Below are 21,293 nucleotides of genomic sequence, written 5' to 3' on the forward strand. Positions count from 1 at the left end.
GTTAACTGTATTGGTTAGTGACCTAAAAAGACTATAGTTTATTTAAAAAAAATTAACTGATCATTTAACCGCATCATTCTGTTCCTTTTAATTTATTTTGTTATAAAAAATAATAATAATTTTGTAATTTAAAAATGAAAATTTTCTTTTATTGAAAGTTAGTTGTGATGAAGTAAAAGTAAAAGAGAATTCTGACCACAAATTAATAAATGCAAGGCAGAAAATGTAGGTAGGTTTGATATAAAAGGAGAAGGGGGAGTAGGGATAGGGAGGGTAATGTAATGTAATGCAGCAAAGAGGGAAAGGTAACAACCGTAGATCCAGGAGTTTCTCAAGGTCCCGTCTCGCTGTTGAAGGCACTTAGCCACACACACACACCCACCGCTTTCAGCTATGGATGAGCGTCACATTCAGAAATCTTACTGGCTTCAGCATTCCGCCGATCTCTCCGTCGAGGCAATGATGCTCGATTCCAAAGCCGCTCATCTCGACAAAGAAGAGAGACCCGAGGTAATTGCTCTTTTTTTCTTTTCTTCTACTTCCTATTATTATTCGCATTTCATTCTTCTCTTTTATCTTCCATAGGTGCTTTCCCTATTACCTCCATTCGAAGGCAAGTCCGTTATTGAGCTTGGTGCTGGTATTGGTCGATTTACTGGTGAATTGGCTCTGAAAGCTGGTCAATTGCTTGCTGTGGACTTCATTGACACTGCTATCAAGAAGGTCTCGCACTCTCAAATTCATATCCATCCTCATTTTTTACATATATACTCGCATTATGAATCACCCTTCTTTCGTAACATTTTGCAGAATGAAACCATCAATGGACACCACAACCATGTCAAATTCTTGTGTGCTGATGTCACATCTCCAAATATGTCAAATAACGTTTCTGAAGGATCCGTTGACGTCGTTTTCTCAAATTGGTTACTTATGTATCTCTCAGATATTGAGGCAAGTTTTGTTTGCAAAATTTTCATGATTTTGTTTTCAATATAGGCCTGCTCAACTTACGCTTTTGTTTCTCCCTTGATGCTTCAGGTTGAAAAATTAGCTGAAAGGATGGTCAGATGGTTAAAAGATGGTGGATATATATTCTTTAGAGAATCTTGTTTCCACCAATCTGGAGATTCAAAGAGAAAATACAACCCTACTCACTACAGGGAACCCAGATTTTATACCAAGGTTTGTTCTTTAAAGTGTATTTACAATCTTACATCACTCCCTTAGTTTGTGCCGGAAAATTGTTAGAATAAGAATGAGCTGGACATCAATTTAGGGCTCCGTTGGAGTGTACGATTTCTATTTTATGGAGATGGAACCTTTAGATTCAATAAAGTATCTTCAGAAATATAATTGAACTCATTTAATAGATGCACTTCCCTATTGCAAGCAAAAAAGTCTTTGACCGTTTATGCTGCAGTTTTATGATTTTTTCCGTTCTGTTCTATGTATACACAACATTGATGAAGAGCTGTATGTATTTTATAGAACAAACAACTCCTTTAAAACTTTGGTTTTGATGACTTTGATCTGTCAACCCCTATTTTCATGCAGGTATTTAAAGAGTGCCATATGAGTGATAATACTGGGAATTCCTTTGAGCTTTCTCTTGTGGGATGTAAATGCATTGGAGCTTATGTTCGAAATAAGAAGAATCAAAACCAGGTAATAGAATTGGATTTCCATTTCTTGTGAGTGTTATCCATAATTTCTGCTTACCCATTTGACAGACAATATTTTTGTACAATAATATCTTTGTTGCACAGATTTGCTGGATATGGCAGAAAGTTAGGTCACAAGATGATAGGGGTTTCCAGCGCTTCTTGGATAGAGTTGAATACAGCCACAAGAGTATTTTACGATATGAACGGATGTATGGCCCAGGCTTTGTGAGCACTGGTGGACTTGGTATGCCTTCATATTTTCCTTTCCTTCCTCATACCTTGCTATCTTAGAGATCTCTCGTTTTTCTTAAATCTGACATGGTATCATAGAGATCTTTCCTATTTCTTAAAATTGACATTGTAGTATGATCTTCCTTGACTGTCCACAAGAGTGATCTCTTATCATTTACTCACTATACATTACTGGCTGACTTGCTAGATAGTGATTTACTCCATGACTACAAGGTCTTAATAAGTTATGATTGGTAGTATTGATTTATTTTTTGGGTGTGAGAGTGAGCGTGCATGTGCAATTAAGAGATTGGTCAATATTTTATACCTTTTTTTCATTCTTAATGTGTAGTTTTTGTCACTGGTAGAAGATTGTGGTGATTGGGACAACTCAACCATTTTATTGAGTATGGTCTTCCTTGACTGTCCTCCACAAGAGTGATCTTTTATCATTTACTCACTATACATTACTGGCTGACTTGCTAGATAGTGATTTGTTCCATGACTACAAGGTCTTAATAAGTTATGATTGGTAGTGTTGATTTTTTTTTGAGAGTGATCGTGCGTGTGCAGTTAAGAGATTGGTCAATATTTCCTACCTTTTTTTTCATTCTGAATGTGTAGTTTTTGTCATTGGTAGAAGATTGTGGTGATTGGGACAACTCAACCATTTTATTTAGTTTTAACTTTGGACTATTTCATAAACTTGTGCAATGCGGCATTTCATCATTCTTCTTAATTTAATATAATTTATATTTAATTTAAGTTTTTATAGAAATATGTAATTATACACTTTTATTAATAAATTCAATTGCTATTGACATATTAATTAATATTTGTATGTTTAATTTTCCTCTCCACAATATATAGGGAGTATAGTTTTTTTTTCTAGTAAAAAATTTATTTTGAGATCCGGCACTGTTCTTGATCACTTAATATTGTTCTAATTAAGATAATATCTTATTCTTAGACTGCTTAATATATTATACTTGGGAATTTTTTTTTTCTTGAAGAATCTATTGTCCTGGTCAGAATCTTGAAGATTAGGTGCTGTGTGTTTACAGTAGTTGTTTGTGTGTTTCTAACCTTTGATGTTCTGCTCATTGCTTGGGCAGAAACGACAAAGGAGTTTGTGGCAAAGCTGGGACTAAAGCCTGGTCAGAAAGTTCTGGATGTTGGTTGTGGTGTTGGGGGAGGTGATTTCTACATGGCTGAGAATTTTGATGTTGAGGTTATTGGCATTGACCTCTCCATAAACATGATTTCTCTTGCTATTGAACGTGCTATTGGACTGAACTACGCTGTTGAATTTGATTGTGCGGATTGCTATAGAAAAACATATCCTGAGAATACATTTGATGTAATATACACTCGGGACACCATGCTGCACGTCAAAGTAAGGAACTATGTTTTTTTTTTTTTTTTTTTTTCTTGTTTAAATTGTTAGTTTTAGTAGTGTCATGCTTTATAGTATTGATAGGATTGTAGGTGTATGCCTCTGAAAGTATATAGGTTAGTTATTTGAAGTACCATGAAATACATTATATTAAATGCGACATGCTGAGGAGAAATCAACATTACTATGGATCAATACACAGGATAAACCAACATTATTCAGATCATTTTACAAGTGGTTGAAGCCTGGAGGAAAAATTCTAATCACAGATTACTGCAAAAGTGCTGGAAGTCCATCTTTAGAATTTGCTGAGTACATAAAAAAAGGAGGATATTATCTCCATGACATTAAAGCGTATAGGCAGGTATGGTTGCCTGTGCTATTAGCGACATCATCTGGCTTCTCTTTCACCCATTTGATTTCTACCGAAATTGTATAACATTTCTTCTGCTTGACAATCTCCTTGTATTCTAAATCATCTACAGATGCTTGAGGATGCGGGATTTGATGATGTCATTGCCGAGGATCGAACTGATCAGGTTTGTCTGTCCTTATGATATACTTTGCTTACTATTTGCATTTTTAGTTGTGATTCTAGAGTACTAATAACTTCATTACTTGTGTGGGTTAGTTTGTGAACACGCTACAGCAGGAGTTAAATGCCCTTGAGAACAAGAAGGACGATTTTATTGGTGACTTCAGCGAGGTGGGTTTGTTACTTTCTCATTATGATTTGAAGATAGTTTTGTGAGACCGTATTTTATGGCAGTTGTTTCTCTGTTAAAATCATTCACGGCTTTCAGGAAGACTACAATGAGATTGTCGAAAGATGGAAGGCAAAGCAGACCAGGGGTGCATCTAGAGAGCAGATGTGGGGCTTGTTCATTGCCAAGAAAAATTGACATGCTTTATTGCTATCATATGCCTTGTTCTAGCTATATTTAATTCCTGTGTGGCCGGAATAGTTATCTGTGTCTTTTATGTTGGTTTAAGATTCATAGCTGCTTTCGAATTAGAATGACGATCTGCTGAGAGGAGAATGCTCTTCGATTTGAATAACAATGGTCACTTGCCATTGGCTTCCTTGCTAAAAAATAATTTCAACGTCTTGGTTTTTGGTTTGAATATTTGGTAAATTTGCCATAACAATTGTTCCCCTCATTTGGAATTTGAGAAGAAAACTCTTGGCCCCCTCATTTTATTTTCCTCCCCCTCGTTAGAAAACTAACAGTATTGGACAAAAAATTAAAAGAAAAAAAAATTCAAGTAAAAAATACATTGTATAAAATAATCTATTGAAATAGGCTGAAATAAGGAGAAAAAAATGCAGAAATTTCTTGATGCTTATTTAAAAGAGTAGAAAAAATAAAATAATTTATTGGTTCGCTACATTCTCAATGATTAATCCGATCTGCTAAATTCTTTTTTTATTGGTTCACACACACATATATTCATGTCATAATTATTTATATAAATCGACTATTAACATATAAATGACTTGACATAGTCTGCATTGAATATACTTATATTATATGATGCTAAATTAAATTATATAATTTTTTATAATTTTCAAATTTTTAAATACTTACATTTTTATAGATCAAATTATAAATTTGATCCTTAAGTTTATTTCCAGTTTTGGATTTGGTCTTTCACTAATTTAATTTACGAATTTAGTCCTTTTATTTTATAAAATCATGCAATGTTGGTCATCTCCTAAGGTCACAATTGGACGGTGACGATGTTGACTGACTATCACGTGTCATGTTCTTATCGGTTGATGATGTCATGGTCTGACTGTTAACTATTTATTAGTTGTATTCACATAAAATTTATTTTTAACAATAATAATTATATTTTAAAATATACATGTAATAAGAAATTTTTTACATTTTTACTTTAATCAATAAAAAATATATCATATCAATTTTTATGATTCTTAAACCTTTTATATAAGGTTTTAAAAAACAAAATAAATATAAAATTTATATTAATTAAATTATTTAAAAGAAATGAATATGAATAAATGACGTGACATCAATTAATAAAATAAAATCTTATTTTATATATATATTATGATGTAAATCATGAGTTTATCCTTGCTAAAATCGATATGATTTAATATATATTGTTTAAAAAAAGATATATTATTAACTAAAAAATATTAAAAATAAATAAAATAAAATGATTGGATCATTTTTTTAGTACATTATTAAAAATGTTAAAAGAATAATGAAATAGTTGAATAAGAATAAAAATTCTAAAAATATAATAATTGAACTTTAATAGAATGAATAATAAAATAAAATCTGTTTACATAAAACCTTCTTGACCTCCGTGCCAATTGCCTATAACCCCCAACGGGTCTAAAATAATTTTTCTTTTAAGTTTGAAGTTTCATCTGCTTTGCCTCGTAACCCTAATTCAGAGTCCTCTGTTACTGAAACACTTCCATCCCAAACCAATGTCTGTTTCTCTTTTCGGATTTCCTAATTCATAATGAGTAGTAGAAAGAGAACGGGGATGCGGGAAGGTTACGAGTTTATGCCAATACGAGATGTTGGTAGATCTGTTGGCCAGAAAGCCAAGTTGATTGGGGTTATTCTTGACTTCGGCTTTCCAAAGAAATCCAAGGGCACTGGTAATTTTTTTTCGTCTTTCTCCAAATTTCTGTCCACCAAGTTTCACTGGCAATGATGATTAAAAGGCCGGACTTATGGCTGCCATTTACTTCCTTGGTAGTAGATTGATGAGCTTTTTCGTGAAATGTGTGTTCTGAGCCAGTGTCACTCCCTATTTTCATGTTCATTTTTTTTAAATAATGTTGAAATATTCTATGTTATCTGCTTGTACCTTTATTGGTCTTCATAATTTCCATGTTTTTTTCTTTTTGTTTGAGGTCTCTCCAAGTTATTAGCATGTAATGTCTCCTGTCATTGTTGCTTATCTTGTATAAAAAACTTCTGCAGATTTTTGTTGTTGCCTAAGAATAATTGATGAAACACATCACCAAATCTCCATGGCTATTAACATGTTTGAGGAAAATGTAGAAAGACTTCCCCGTCTTGCTGCTGTCGGGGATGTAGTTGTGCTTTGTTGTGTTGAGGTATTCTCTGATAGTAACCTCTATATGTAAAGATATGTTTGTTTGCTGTGGTTTTCTGGTTACTCTTGGCGTATGGATACATGTTTCTAATAATAAAGACTTAAAAGAGACTTTAACATTGACCACTCAATGTATATGCATTCATAGACAGACATGTTATTTCATAATTCTGCATAGATCTCACTGAATGTCAACTCTATGCTCATTTGTTTTCTATTGTGCAAGTTGAATGGAAATAAACTTCATCCAGTCTAGATATTAGATAAACTTATGTCTTTTTACTGTGCATTTTTTTATTTTATCTTTGGTAGGTAAAATCATTTAAAGGGGAAGTAAATGTTACTTTCAACAAGAGATTTTCCTCTTTTGGTTTATATAAAGGCAAAGATGGTGATGATTTGGATCCTTATCACGTTTCTTCTTATTTTCACCACGTACGTGAAGACGAGAGCTTAATAGTTAAGCTTAGAAAATGGCTGATGAATTTTCAGCCTCACGAAGGTCTTCTATTATTTCAGCTTTGATATAACCTGAATTTTCAGTTTATTTTCAACTTGATGCTAAATTTTGATGTGTGTAGATTCGAGTAATTTCCCCATGTTAAGAGAAATCAAGGAAGAAACTTCTGTTAATTTGGCATGCAAGGTAATTAGGCCGTGTTTCTGGTTCTGATATTTTGCATAATTGGGTTTCAAAGATCCTTGTATGAATACATTAATTCTAATGTATGAGATTTTTATAAGATTTGAGTTTTACTTTTTAGTTTTTTCCACGTCAAGATGCTCATCCTTTTTCATACTTTTACTTTCTTGTTCACATTTAGATCCTTCATTTTTGCGAGACTGCTAAAGATGAGTGGATTATATTTTCTTGGGATGGTACTAACACTCCTTCAAATGTCATATGTTCAAAGTGAGTTGATACAAATTTACTTTTACATGTTTGGGTAAAATTGTGATGATGTCTGTTACTGGAAATTTCTTATAACTAAAACAGTGGCCCTTTTCTAGTACTCTCTATATATGATATGATATCTTTTCGATTGCAAGTTGCTGGATATAGGCGTAACAATTATGTAGTTGGTGTTTTATTGTTTTCTATACAGGAAAAATAACTATAATATTTTTTCTTCTCTAATTGTGCAATTTATCTTCTCCTGTTATCTCCTGCCCCTTCTTTTTTTTTGTACTGAATTGTGGGCAATGGAGTTTTGGCAAGTGATTTAGTGTTAATGACATGCCAAGAGCTGTAAAGTTATTGATTGGATAGTTTTTTTTATTGATATTATCAAAAGCATCACTTGGGTAGCATTAGGCAAACAAATTAAAATAAGATGAAGCATAACATATGAATAATGGTATTAAGACTGAACATTGGTTAAAAATGTTAATTTTTATTCCACTATAAAGGTGAATCCAAGGGCAGTAGAACATTATTATTCCATTTTGTTTGTGCGCCAAATGCTACCTTTGATTGGAGTCATGTTTATTTCACTTAATTAGGTTTCACAATATATGCTTTGTGTATAGATTATAATATTTAGTTTTAATTTATGAGAATAGAAATTGGGTTTGATTGTTTCTGAATTGCAGGCTTGAAGAGGAAATTAACTGTCCACTTCCTTTACAACTAGAACCCTTGCCTTTGTCAAGAGAGGTTCTATGTACTTTGCCTGTTGCTGGATCCATCTTGAGGATAATGTTTGATAAAGTCGTTGTGAAAAATCATCTGCACCTTTTAAATGTTGATAAATGGGTCAAATTTATGAATATTCATCTTAAGGTGGTTGATGGACTATGGCTTGGTGTTTTTTCCCCTCAATCAAGACTTCGATATACACCAAATGAGGACAGTCTGATTGTAGAACGTCAAAGGTGGTTTTCAATTTAGTTTTCATTATATATGGTTTTGATATATTATTATGTCAGTAAAATAAAATTTCTACATGTCTTATTTATGTTGGGCCAGGTTGTCTGATGAGCAGTTATTTCCTAAGCCTTTATTTATTACAGGTATTTCGTTTGTGTTGCACTAGTATTAAATCTTTGATTCTTGAAAGTTGACTAATATTTGAGATTTTCTTATGACATAACACTGTTTTGTCGTAACAGAAGAAGTTAATCAAGATCATGCGACTCCTGTTACTTTAATGACTGTCCTCACTCATTCAAAGGTGGTATACTTTATTTTCTTCACTCATGCCCACACTCTTAACTTCTAACTCCCTATTGATTCATGTTATTTACCTTTATCAACATTACTATTATTATTATTATTATTAACTAAATTCATATGTTGAAGGTGACCGCTAAATTCAAGTGTGTTGTTCGAGTGGTAGCAGCAATGCCATACCTAGCTAAAAATCTGTTGTCTAGTATTGGGAAATATAGAATGCAGCTAACATTAGAGGATTCAACGGCTAGAGTTCATGCTTTTGTTACTGGCAAGGATGGGGTTAGATCAAATTTTAACTTGTCTGTTGATTTTAGGATTCTCGGCACCAATTACACTCCATGCACTTATAGTTTTTACTCAAATGATGTTACACTTTACTATTTAGTTGCTGTTACTGTTTTCAATTTGTATTCTTGGCATTTATTTGCACTAGACATACAAACAAAGATTACAATTTTGCCTAATTATTTTGTTATTTGTTTGTGTTCAGTTTAGCTAATCCTTTTTCCTGTTCTTGTCATCATGATAAATGGCAGGAGACCCTTTTTGATGGTTACCCAAGCATTGATGAGTTGACAAGGAAGCTAAATAGATTACTTGGAGTAACTGGGATAAAGGATGCTCCAAGAGATCCACCATGGGTTAGTGTTTGTCTCAAGTCATATTATGTCTCCAAAACTGATGTATGGGGCAGTAGAAACTTCAAAATATTTGGCATCAAAATAGTAGGCGATACGTGACATCCTTTTAAAGGCAATACGTGGTAGGATGTGTTTATAGGTATTCTAGGAAATGCAACTATATTTTGTCGAGAAAGATATAATATGTTAATGTACATAGATATCCTGGAAACTCATTTTTTGTTATCTTCGAGGGCTCTCATGCTGTATCTTGAATGTAAATGTGTAGATGAACAAATTACATTATATATGTATATTTTGGTGAGAAATGTGCTCATGGACGTATGTAAGTATTTAATATGATTATTTTTAGGATTATTCATTACCTAATTGTCTCATTGACTTGAATCGGTATAAAGTTAATTTTGATAATTCAAATTTAGAAATTATAATTTTATTTTGGGTCTATTGAAATATGTTCACCAAATAGGCCAATATCATTGTCACAAATATTTTGAATTTTAATTTCAAATGAATGAACCTAGCAAATTTTCGAGTTGGACAAATAAATCCGTCCGACAAACATCTCTATAAATATTACTAAATAATTTGAATGTAAATAATGTAGATGAATTACGCAAATTTCTATGATAACATGATACCATAAACGCAGACTTAATTAGCAAAATGGATCCTTGTCATCTGAAGTGGAAACTTGAAATCAGTGTCAATCGTTAAACAATCCATTTATTTATTTTCGGGATTGAAATCAGAGCCAATCGAAAGTACTTTTGAACTAAAATAAAATCTGTGCTGGTTAGTGAAATTTCTCTGTAAAGTTCAAATAAAAGACAAAACCTTACAACTCGGCTCTCATTTTGGAGGTTAAATGAACTGGTGCGAAAGGAGTGTTCCTACCTATCTACAAATGCACTTATTTCCACCGCTATACAAGTGTTGTTCCCCTAAGGTACAAATTTGGCCTATAACTAGATGGGAGCGGCGGGTACACCAAGCTCATTGGGGTGATTTGGCTGAGCCACCTCTCCAGCTGCAACAGCAGCTTGCCTTCGTTGCCTCTCACGGAGATACAGCACAGTTAGGAGGCATACAAAGAGGGTCAGAATTGTAGCATTCCCCTCCTCCAAAAGCACATTCTCCACCCAAGCTTCTAATTTAGGATACAGCTCTGGCAATGAATCAATCACCTGTACCTAATAAAACAATAAGCACACTGCAATCAGGATCTAGAACAGTGAGAAATCTTGCTGCAAGTTACGGATTACAGAAAATAGTTTAAAATAATGACAGATTAATGAAAGAAATTAACATTTTATCATCTTCAATCAGTGAAAAATACTTAAATATAATAACTGTTGTGTGGCTGAATCCTAGTGCCATATATCCAATAAAATTGAAAGAAGAAAAAAAGTTGGAAGTGATGAGTATCTCTACACAATATTAAACAAAGTATAACCCAAATATGCCAGTTGTTGTCTAATACATTGGAGATAATACGGTGACATGCATATAAAAGGCAAAAATCCAAGCTTTGCTGAAGAAATATAAGCTGCTCGATCGGCCATTTATTAAGATTTTTGTGTAATTAGTGATAATATATTATCAATGTATTTAAACACTGTCAACTTGCACTTATTGTTTGTAAGTATGCAGTGTATATATATCCTCCAAGAAGAATAAAAAAAAAACTATGGAGTGTAGCAGTAGGTAAATCAAAGAAACTCACCACGAAACTGTCAGCATAGTTCTTACGAACCCACAAGCTTGAAAGAGCCAGTGTGACCGGCAACTTTGCTGCAGGATCATGGTCTAGAGCTTCATCATAGTAACGCTTGGCTAGATGAAGGTCAAATGGAAGTCCTTGGCCATGCTCATGCATGTATCCAAGATTGAACATGGCTTGTGCATTCGATTGTGATTTAGCATGCATATAAGCCTCAGCAGCTCGCTCATAATCCCTGGCAGTACCCTGACAGAAGGGGGGGAAAAACACGAGAAAGTGAAAAGGTGTAGTAGGCAAAAGAGAGCACAATGGCCAATAAATTGAATTCACAGCATTGCGCATCGTCAAACCACATACCCGACCATAGTAATACGCATCTCCAATGAGTAAAGCAGCATGTTCATTACCCTGCTCAGAAGCTTGCCACCACAGAGAATGTGCCCGCTGATGCCTTTCTGCATCAGTGCAAAATCCAGATTCACCCATGCACATGCTACGTTCCCCATATTTGTCAAGAATCCAAGCAGCATTACTTTGTGCGACCTCATAGCCCATCTCAGCCATTCTTGAATACAACATAAATGCCTTGCCAATATCACCTTTTAAGTATGACTCTAGAGCCCATCTAGACAAAGAACTCCATGGACCCCGCTCTGCAACTAGTTTGTACAGTGCAGTTGCCTAAAACCACGAAAAATTAGCACATAAATTTGGTGGCAGAGGCATTAGATGATAGAATGAGTAGTCATTAAGAAATAAAACATTGATTGAAGTTAATTCAGGGGATGAAGAGTGGGGGGTGTTACCAAGGGAATATTCTTCTTGAAGCCAAGACCAGTATGGAAAATCTTAGCGAGCTGGTAGAAGGCCTTTGGTTGACCATGGTTAGCAGCGAGGACAAAGAACTTACAGGCGAGCTTAACATCCCTCTTGACTCCAATGCCCTTGAGATACATGACGCCGAGGTTGTAGTGGCCGCCAACCTCGTCATTATCTGCAGCCTTCTCAAAATACTCTTTGGCCTTGGTGTAGTTCTTTTGGTCAACTCCATAGCCTTTGACATACAAATAGCCCATCCCATTGTAAGCAGAATAGAGGTGGTGCCTGGAAGCAAGGGTCAGCCACTCCAATGCCTTGGTGTAGTTTCTCTCAACACCTGCTCCTCTGGCATAGATCTCTCCAAGAAGCTCCATGGATCGCGGCTCACCCTTCTCAACGGCCTTGAGAAACCACCAGAGGGCCTTGGAGTGGTCGCGCCTCAGTCCCCTGAGGCCAAAGTAGTAAAAGAGTCCAACTTTGTACATGGCAGCAGCATTCCCTTTCTGGGCCTGATACTCGAGTATCTGAAAGTCCTCATCCTCTTCCCCCTTCGATTTCCCAAGAGCCTCCTTGTTCTCTTCGGCCCCGTTGTGAAGCCTAACCGCCTCAATCACAGGGGACTCTTTCGATATCAGAAAGCTGTTCACAGCCACTTCAGCTAACTCCCCATACAGCTTTACACCTTTCTCCAACATGTCCTGCCTCGTGTAGCTGTAGGCCAATGCCATCTTCGATTGCATGTTGCCTCCCTCCGCGGCGAAGTGGTGGTACAGAAAGGCCTTCCCCTTGCTCCGCTCTCTAAAAAGCCCCATTTCCCACAAAAACCCTAGCACCGATTGCGCCGCAGGGTGCCCGCTCACGGCCAGGCCGGCGATCTCCTCGCCGGCGTCCTGGATCAGGGCGGGCTCGCCGGACATGAGCTTGTGGACGGCGGAGTAGTAGGCGGCGTCGGATTCGGGGAGGGGTTGGGGATCTCCGGCGGGAGGCTCGAAGATGGGGCGCCATGAGCCGGGGTCGAGGTCCTCCTCGGATTTGTGGGCGTCTCCGTGGGCGAACTCATCCCACTCGGCGGGCGAGTCGGGATCGGCGGGGGGGTCGTCCTTGTAGTCTTCCTGGGAGAGGATAAGGACGAAGGGGCGGGCGCCGACGGAGGCAGAGAGACTGAGGATGACAATCAGGAACAACAACTTGGGCTTGGGGCCAGCCATGGTCTTGTACGGATCGCAAACAATTCCCATATGCAATTTTATTCTTCAACTTCGCTTGCCACGTTTTCGCCTCCACTAGGAATTTGCCATGTCACCTTTCTCAAATTTCAGTTTCAGATTGACTTGTTATTTGCACCTATCAACAATTGAAAATTCTTAAATTCCCACGATGCCCAACAGAAAGACACTTCTTTTCTACTGGTGGGAGTGTAAAAATAATGCTGTGCAACAAAATCATAATTTTATTATATATTTTTTCACACTCATATTGGTACAATAAAATTGTGATTCTATTATATAATTGGGTTTGTGAAAAAGTACATAATAAAATCATGATTTCATTAAATTTTTAGAAATAAAAAAAAAGAAATCACAATTTCATCTTACAAATTGTAAAAAAAAAAAAACTTACACAAGGTAGGGATTCATGAGGTAAGGAGAAAAGATAGAGAAAGAGGAAAGAAAAAATAAAAAAGAGATAAAGAGAAAAGATAGGGAAAGAGGAAAAGGAAAAAAGAGTGAGGTAAGGAGAAAAGACAGGAAAAGAAGAAAGAAAGAAAAGGTGATAAAAATGATGAATGTGAATAATGAAAGAAAAAATATTTTTGCATACATGATAACAACCAATAACAATTATGGAGGAGCTAATGTCAATTCCTATCACTTTAAGCTCGGTCAAGTCTTTTGTTGGATAAAAAAAAAAACTCACCCAAATCAACCCAACCCCTCTTTAACCAACTCAACTATAATAGTAACATACAAATCCTTCCCTAGAAAAAATATGGAAGAAGAAACTGAAAATGATTTGAATCTTCCTTCCAACACTTTTAAATAATGATTTTTATTTTCGGAAAGCCTAAAAATATTTAAAAAAAAAGATAATTCAAAGATAGACTAATGTGACTAAACGGAGTCTCTAAACTCGGTGGATCTTTAATATCAATCTAGTGTTATGGAATTAATTTAGTTTTGAAACGTTGAGCAAGATAACAATGGCACGACGATGAATCTCCACTCTAAATTAAAATGTTTGTTTTAATTATTTAGAAATTTGATTGAATTTTTTTGGTTAGAAACTAGAAAATCTTTGAACGCTCTTGAGGATCGCTAACATTTGTTGATGGTGAAAATTAATAGTTGAAGTTCTGCAGCCTCATAAACTCTCTAAGCCCAACCATCCCATGGCTAAGAGGTTTCTTCAACTCAGTTCTTAGGTTAGGTTTCCTGTCCTAACTCCCAATTAAAATGCTGTCTTCACTTTTTAAGCAAGTCTTACTCATCTGAATACAAAGGTATAAAAAGAGAACACAATAAAGCAAGTATAACAATTAATATACTTAAAAATAAGTCTACATTTTTTTATAATTAGGACTTAAAAATACACTCATTTGTTACAAAGAATAAAAAACGTTATAAATTTTTAACGTAATTAATAAACTACATAAAAAATATAAATATGATTTATTTAAATAATCATTTACATTATATAATCCCATGCATGGAAAATATAAAACTGAGTGAACTAACCCGTATACTAAAATGTGTCCCATCAACAACATGAAATAGGTTATTATTTAATCCACACAAATTCATGTTGATGATTAAAAGTGTAATTAAATTTTTTAAAATAGACTCATTTATGTATAAAATTTTAAAAATAGACTTGCGCACGTGAAAATGTTTCCTAATCCCATGTACTCCTTATTTTTAAAATAAGAGTATGAGTTTTTTTTAAAACTTAAAATACTTTTAATAAAATAAATAATCTTCTGAATTTCTGGTATGTTTGCTTAAACTGATTTTGTTTAAGAAAACAATTTTATATTTTTTTAAGAAGTAAATTCTATCTCTTTCTTAAGAAATCACTTTTTTAAACAGCATTTTTTGGAAGCACTTTTTCTTTTTAATTTTAAACAAACGGACCCTATATCAAAATACCCCATGTACTTTTTATTTGCTTTAAAGACATTCGTTTAATGATTTTTTTCTTCTTTCAAAGCATATTTTTAAAACCAACGAAAACTTTTCCCTATACTTTCTTTTTGTGAGAGTAACAATATATTTTGAGTATTAGTAATTAATGTTTATTTATGTTTTTTACTTAGATGAAAAATAAAAATAGCAAAATAGTTTAGTATTTATATTTAACAAAACATGACATGTTGGTAAACAATAGCCAATATAACATCATGAGTCTGTTTTTCTATAATTTTTCCTTTTTCTGTTTGTCTTCTGCATTGCTCTTGATGCAAAACTTGAACCAAACAAGCTGTTTGTCTTCTAATTTGTAAGTGAAAACATAAAGCCCAAGTAACTCTCCCTCATGATGAGCAATGAAGGCATAATGGGACTCTGTCAAGCACTCTTGTCACACGGCCCAGTGCACATAATACCTTTCTTAATTCTTATGCATTCGCTGTCATACAAGTCTGAGTGTGGAAACTCCTTCATATATTCAATCTTGATTTTATATATCAAGAAAATCAGAAAAGTAATGACATAAACATTAAACAATTGAACACCAGAGATACATTTAAATTTAACAATTCAGAAAATCTATCTAATAACTAATGCTGTTTTTTGAAAAGCCTATCTAATAACTAATGTAGTCATAATCAAAATACAAAATATTGTTCATAAATTTTTCTTCAACTTTTAGTCAAAAACTTCCCTGCAACTCTTAATCATAATAAAGTTTCCTTCCGCAAAAGATTCTTGATAATCATATCTTATTGCCTGAATTAATAAAACAAAAATATATGTCGACTATCGAGGGATGACAATAAGCTTCATTCAGTAATAAAATAGTTTCTAAGGAAGAACAAGCACCCCTGAAAGTTACTTATGCAAAGATCAATTTACGAACTTGAAAACATGCAAACACATGTTTAAAGAGTTTACATAAACTTTAAATATATGCCACTATGGCCAGATTAATTATCTTCTGATCCACGGTTTGGAGAAAAATCCATTACCGCTCTCCACGACTAATTGACGCATGTTAAGTTTGGTTCAAGATCTCTGCATATTTGGTCATCTTTATTCGATAAAACGCGTACATTAATTACAAGGATGTTACCACAACTCCCACACACTCACAAAATTTTGTTATTTTGTCGAGGGAAAACTCCTTTAATTGATCAATGAACAAGCTATGGACTAATTCTAATTTCTAAAGTAACTTATGTTTACTAAAAAAAAAAAAAAGAATCCAAGAATTTCTACCCAATACAAATGAACATTCATGTTCATATAGGGGCTTCATAGAGTTTCATCAATGGTCTCCAGTGCCGGTCTCCAAGATCTCTGCTTGGAGTACCTTTTGACGGCTGGTTCTGGGTCCCTTACCACCTGAAGCTGATTATCAGCTTCTTCTAATCTCTTAAGCTCAGAAGGGAACATACAAAATTCACTAAACACTGGAAAAATCTTTCCCAAGTTGTTAAAACTTGCGTGCTTGGTAGCCCTGGATGCTTTGTAATTAAGAGAGCTCATTTCTTCATGGGTTAGCACAGAGAAGAGCAGCTCTATTGGTAGAAGGAAGTAGAATTTGCGCTTTTCAAGTTGGTCATCAGCTAGAAGCCCATGAATGCGATGTCCGACTTTGAGGTAGCTAGAGTCACAAACAAACTGTCCAGAGTATTCTAGCATCAGTTCTGCAGCTCTCATAGGTTTTGTGTAGGCCTCCAGCCTCCCATCTAAGAATAGGACCTTGAAGACCCCATTAGGTGTCAAGGAAGGAGTGCATGAAGCTACATTGCCCATTTCTCACCTTAGCAATCTTATTTGGCTAGTAGGTTATCAATGTGTCTGTATTTATCATGCAAGCTGCCTTGCCTGCTAGTTTAGAAAGAAAAATAGTTGATTGTCGTTTTCTGTGGCTGAAGGTCCATAGTTGGGTAATCAGTTAGCATATCTTTATTACCATGTTTTGATTTTTTTTTTTTTACTACTGAAGCTTGTCGTGAGTGTTGTTATTGTTATATCTTTAAAACCAAGTTTCCCATCTGGCAGCAGTAAGCGGGTGTGTCTTTGGGCATAGAATCTATGTGCCCTCTGGTGTCACTTTAAAGACCATATTTTTAATCAAAGGTTTAAAAAGCCACGAATGAAGGAAATAGGCCAACCTGGCAAATTTGGCCTATTTTGACTTCGATGTATGGATATATAAATCAATGCACATAACTTTACAGTTTGTTTAATTTTGTATTTCTTAGTGTCTACTGGTTAAGAGAATTGGAGAATAGTTTATTGGAGTGCACATGGGGAGGGATGGAGGAAAGGCTACAGGATATAGATAACCTCGCTTAAGGACACTACCTAACTGATCATTAGATATGGTACCATATAATTTCTTTGATTTTATACCATTAACAACGGATTCACCTGATATCTTCTAATGTTTACACATGCACTTTGTTTTGGATGATATGAAAAGAACATCTGCATTTGATGGCAAACGTCAAATCTCTTGGTATCCAGTCACTATCCAATGCTAGCTTGCACTATATTCCCATGAACTCATATTATATTAAGGGCGTGAATATTTCTCTTTAGCACCTTTATAGGGTCTACCAGGTGTCATGAGTTCTGCTATTAATATTTTCCACATAATTGTTAGAGCACACAGCTAATTAGATAACAGTCTATACTTTGTCAAATCTTAAAGAATAATTCAAAGAAAATCAATCACTTTGGCATTTTATACGTTCTTTTCTTAAAATGTCAAATTAAAAGGATGTTTTCATGTAATAAATTTCTTGGGAGATTAGTTGGCTAGAGCCAAAGTCATTGGGTATAGAATTTGATTGAAAAAAGTTGGTATAACACAGTGAGAAGTATTAATTTTGTAAGACTTAAAAGGTGATCAAAACATGTTAATACTTAATGAAGTAGATTTAGTGAGTGTGATCCAACAAAATATGCTCGCTCAATTAACAAATGAAGAATCTTAAGTAGGACAACTAAATGATTGGCGTTTCGTTTTGAACGTAGCCTATAATTAGTTGTCAAAGAGGTGGAAGGTACATTGAATGTTTGATTTGATGGGTTTTCTGCTTGTTTCCTATCAAACAGAAAGAATGATTGGCAAGCAGCGGTTCGGTTGTTGCTTAGACAGTTGACATCAACAACAGCATAGACACACAGTTCACAGACCGTTAAACTACTTGCTTTCCTTTCTCATTTCTAGAAGCTAATATTGGTTTAATCCCAAATGCAAAACGTATCTACCTGCTATCTTGGATTGCAACATGTGTGACAACCTCTACCGTTTACATATATATACTAATAATAAAAGAAATAAGAAATTAATTAAAAAATTTTAAAACATATTTAAATACGAGTCTTTCAAAATAATAAAAGATTCACATTCACTTTTTTAACATCTTAATAAAAAATTTCTAAATAAATAATAAAGTCATCTCGGCTCAAACAAGGCCGCCTAAGACTTTATACAATTAATATAGAAATTTATACCCCAATGTTACATCATATCACAGTATTGGGTCCCGACACCCTTCATCACAAGGTTTCTTAAAGCAATTCACATAGTCATCTACTCCCCCGAACACAAATTAAGTTCAAGATCATCACATGATCCAAACACAAACAACACACAGGGAATAAGTTATCATATTCCTAACTAATAGAGAAACAAGACAACTAGATATACATATCATATAAATGAAATACAACTTACTTAAACATAACTCACGTAATTCCACCACTTTGTCATTTAAAATTCACTTTTCAATCATCAATCACATTACACATGAATCACACACTCCGATCAAGACATAATAACACATCAATTTCATAATCAACAATTTGCAAGTGTGTGCAACAATTATGCTAAGACTTAAGCATATATGCCATGTGATACCATATCAGTAAAAAATCACCTTGGGGCGCTTAAGAGTAGATAACAAGACACACCACAACATGGGTATGTCAGGTTACTCTCACTAAATAAAATCATAGGGAGACTAGTCAGGGTCACACTGCTTTGTGAGAATGCTCCAACCATGTAGGATCGACATAGACTTAAAGGATCACTCAAACCGGGTGTATTTACCTCCAAGGCCTACACTCTCAAGAGTCCGTCAGGGCCTCTCCCTCTTAATTCAGGTCCAACCCCTAAAATAATTTTTTGCATGCAGACACTGCCTATAAATTATACAATATCCACGACCTCACACTCGTGTTTTAAACACGTTTAACACTCGCTACAATTTAACACTGGTTCCTAAATAGAAAACCTACATTTTCTTTTTAATATTGATCCTTAAATAGGAAACTTACACTTTTTCTTTAACACTGTGCATCAACACTTTTCTCAAGATAACACTGGTTGGGTTATTGTATAATTCACAGCTCACAAGACAAGTAATGTCACATCAAGTATTAACCACACACTTATTCACAACTAAAACATGTTCACAATTTCACATCTCATAATGTCACAATCCACCATCACATGTTTACATGTATATCACAGATTAACACATATTCAACTTTGCACTTATACTCAATTTCAATAAAAATATTATAATCTCAAAGCAACATGTTATTCCACAATTCATCGCAAATTCAATTTATAGACACTGCTCATGAATTATACAATATTCACGACCTCACACTCGTGTTTTAAACACGTTCAACACATTGCGTTACAATTTAACACTGGTTCTTAAATAGGAAACTTACACTTTCTCTTTAATATTGCGCATAAACATTTTCTCAATATCAATATTGGTCGGGTTATTGTATAATTCACAGCTCACGGCATAATTATTGTCACATAAGTGTTAAACACACACACTTATTCACAATCAAATATCATGCCCACAATTTAACATCTCATAATGTCACAATCAATCATCTTATGTTTACATGTATCTTACAAATTGAGACATTCCACTTTATACTACTCAATCTCCATAATAATATTATAATGTTATTATAATAATTTATTGCACCTCATAACTTATATACACATCACACAATAATCATATTTGCATGACACAAAACATATATATATATATATACATACATACATACATACATACATACACACACACACACACACACACACACACACACACACACACACACACACACACACACACATATATATATATATATATATAGTAAATCAAGCTACATTATTTTTAATCAAAAGAGTTTTTATAATAATTAATTTAATATTATATCAAAAGAAATTATCACTAGGCATTGACCTTACAACTTTCTTTAATTTATTAGTTTAGTGTTATAATAAATATATATACATAACATGTTGATTATCGTAGTGGAAAAAATTAGAACAAGATAGTAATTTGTATAAAATAAGTCATTGAATAATATTATTTAGAATATAATTCACGTTAATAAAAGAGTTTAATTTTTTAAGGGTTCACACTCAACACAAGAACACATCAATTTTATAACAATTTCTTATTGGGACATCAACTGGTTAATCAAACATATATAATTCATAGTTATAATTATAAGGATAAAATAAAAAATTACGAAAACACCCGAAAACTCATTCCAAACGATACTCTAAGGATCCCTACATATGTTTTTATTAATCCCCAATTGTGAATAACTCATCCCTTACCTCTAAGCGGACTCACGTATGCAGTGTGACAACAATAGGGCATCCCTATGGGTTTCCTGAGATTCTTCTAGTTTTTCCTCCGACTGCTCTGATAGGGTTCCCAAACGTCAGCGATAAGGAGAAATGATTGAAGCCTCCATTTTGTACTTTCTTCGTGTGATTCAGTTTTTTTTCTCTACAAATATTATTTCACAAATCCCAATGATGAAGGTGTGTGGAATTGAATCGTGAACCACATATCAAAATTTCACGACAATCCAACGGTTAATGAGTATGGAATTGTAGTTTTATTGAGACAGTTTTGGGTATCTGCGGGAAAAAAAAAGTTGCGATAAAAATGGTTTTTCTCTCAGCTCCGACATATTTTTGTAATTCCCAATGGTGAGAATATTTGGAAATAAGTTCCAACCATGGTTCTCAATTTTCAAGACAATCCAACGATGAATGAGTTCAAGATCGTCATTTTTCTGAGATAGGTTTGGTGGTATGTGAAAGGGTTTTGGGAGGAAAAGAGAGAAAAACGAAATTGAGAGTAAGAGGCATAATCAATGTGAAAACTGACTTAACACCTCTTGTAGGGTACTTATAACTTGTTATTTACTCTATTTATTTATTTTATTATTTTATAAAAAAAATTCTATTTTGTTTTCTATAAAAAAATAAAAAATATATTTTTTCTTTCTCTCAAATCATTATTTTAATT

At 34.2% G+C, this 21,293-nt stretch overlaps 4 protein-coding genes and 1 non-coding gene across 7 annotated transcripts; 3 read left to right on the forward strand and 2 right to left on the reverse strand.

The window, feature by feature from the left end:
* The first annotated feature begins 263 nt into the window (after window positions 1-263).
* Window positions 264-4,490, forward strand: LOC114413737 (phosphoethanolamine N-methyltransferase-like). The gene is made up of 11 exons (XM_028378272.1): window positions 264-510; window positions 586-723; window positions 811-954; window positions 1,042-1,185; window positions 1,558-1,668; window positions 1,770-1,911; window positions 3,014-3,294; window positions 3,497-3,658; window positions 3,780-3,833; window positions 3,926-4,000; window positions 4,098-4,490. The coding sequence occupies exons 1-11, from the start codon at window positions 394-396 to the stop codon at window positions 4,194-4,196; spliced, it is 1,467 nt and encodes a 488-aa protein (XP_028234073.1). The 5' UTR covers window positions 264-393; the 3' UTR covers window positions 4,197-4,490.
* Window positions 4,491-5,648: 1,158 nt separating this feature from the next.
* LOC114413738 (protection of telomeres protein 1b-like) lies at window positions 5,649-9,577 on the forward strand. 3 transcript variants are annotated; one of them, XM_028378274.1, is made up of 10 exons: window positions 5,653-5,935; window positions 6,264-6,400; window positions 6,712-6,901; window positions 6,981-7,045; window positions 7,224-7,312; window positions 7,993-8,274; window positions 8,369-8,412; window positions 8,512-8,573; window positions 8,702-8,854; window positions 9,112-9,577. In XM_028378274.1, exons 1-10 carry the CDS (start codon window positions 5,794-5,796, stop codon window positions 9,313-9,315), a joined length of 1,368 nt encoding a protein of 455 aa, XP_028234075.1. In that variant the 5' UTR covers window positions 5,653-5,793; the 3' UTR covers window positions 9,316-9,577. The 3 variants fall into 3 exon arrangements, with proteins under 3 accessions (XP_028234074.1, XP_028234076.1, XP_028234075.1); XM_028378273.1 differs by lacking the exon at window positions 9,112-9,577 and having other exon boundaries at window positions 5,649-5,935; window positions 8,702-9,105; XM_028378275.1 differs by lacking the exons at window positions 6,712-6,901; window positions 6,981-7,045; window positions 9,112-9,577 and having other exon boundaries at window positions 5,649-5,935; window positions 8,702-9,105.
* LOC114413901 lies at window positions 5,983-6,078 on the forward strand. The gene has a single exon (XR_003667042.1). It is a non-coding gene; the product is annotated as a small nucleolar RNA snoR113 (small nucleolar RNA).
* A 339-nt stretch (window positions 9,578-9,916) lies between the features above and the next one.
* LOC114413739 (ERAD-associated E3 ubiquitin-protein ligase component HRD3A-like) lies at window positions 9,917-13,002 on the reverse strand. Its single transcript, XM_028378276.1, has 4 exons — window positions 11,746-13,002; window positions 11,297-11,620; window positions 10,943-11,185; window positions 9,917-10,409 (listed from the first exon to the last, which is right to left on the reverse strand). The coding sequence occupies exons 1-4, from the start codon at window positions 12,994-12,996 to the stop codon at window positions 10,185-10,187; spliced, it is 2,043 nt and encodes a 680-aa protein (XP_028234077.1). The 5' UTR covers window positions 12,997-13,002; the 3' UTR covers window positions 9,917-10,184.
* A 2,970-nt stretch (window positions 13,003-15,972) lies between these two features.
* On the reverse strand, window positions 15,973-16,783 carry LOC114411589. The gene has a single exon (XM_028375223.1). The coding sequence runs from the start codon at window positions 16,729-16,731 to the stop codon at window positions 16,228-16,230; it is 504 nt and encodes a 167-aa protein (XP_028231024.1). The 5' UTR covers window positions 16,732-16,783; the 3' UTR covers window positions 15,973-16,227.
* Window positions 16,784-21,293: the final 4,510 nt, after the last annotated feature.

This window comes from Glycine soja, chromosome 5 (assembly GCF_004193775.1).
Source record: "Glycine soja cultivar W05 chromosome 5, ASM419377v2, whole genome shotgun sequence".
NCBI classification, from domain to species: domain Eukaryota; kingdom Viridiplantae; phylum Streptophyta; class Magnoliopsida; order Fabales; family Fabaceae; genus Glycine; species Glycine soja.

Coding starts and splice junctions, on each gene's coding strand:
- LOC114413737 (XM_028378272.1), top strand. CDS start 394: ATGGATGAGCGTCACATTCAGAAATCTTACTGGCTTCAGCATTCCGCC. Junction 1,669..1,769: donor ATAAGAAGAATCAAAACCAG/GTAATAGAATTG, acceptor TTTGTTGCACAG/ATTTGCTGGATATGGCAGAA. Junction 1,912..3,013: donor TGTGAGCACTGGTGGACTTG/GTATGCCTTCAT, acceptor TTGCTTGGGCAG/AAACGACAAAGGAGTTTGTG.
- LOC114413738 (XM_028378273.1), top strand. CDS start 5,794: ATGAGTAGTAGAAAGAGAACGGGGATGCGGGAAGGTTACGAGTTTATG. Junction 6,401..6,711: donor TTGTGCTTTGTTGTGTTGAG/GTATTCTCTGAT, acceptor TATCTTTGGTAG/GTAAAATCATTTAAAGGGGA. Junction 6,902..6,980: donor GAATTTTCAGCCTCACGAAG/GTCTTCTATTAT, acceptor TGATGTGTGTAG/ATTCGAGTAATTTCCCCATG.
- LOC114413739 (XM_028378276.1), bottom strand. CDS start 12,996: ATGGGAATTGTTTGCGATCCGTACAAGACCATGGCTGGCCCCAAGCCC. Junction 11,186..11,296: donor ATGCGTATTACTATGGTCGG/GTATGTGGTTTG, acceptor CCCTTCTGTCAG/GGTACTGCCAGGGATTATGA. Junction 10,410..10,942: donor ACTATGCTGACAGTTTCGTG/GTGAGTTTCTTT, acceptor TTGTTTTATTAG/GTACAGGTGATTGATTCATT.
- LOC114411589 (XM_028375223.1), bottom strand. CDS start 16,731: ATGGGCAATGTAGCTTCATGCACTCCTTCCTTGACACCTAATGGGGTC.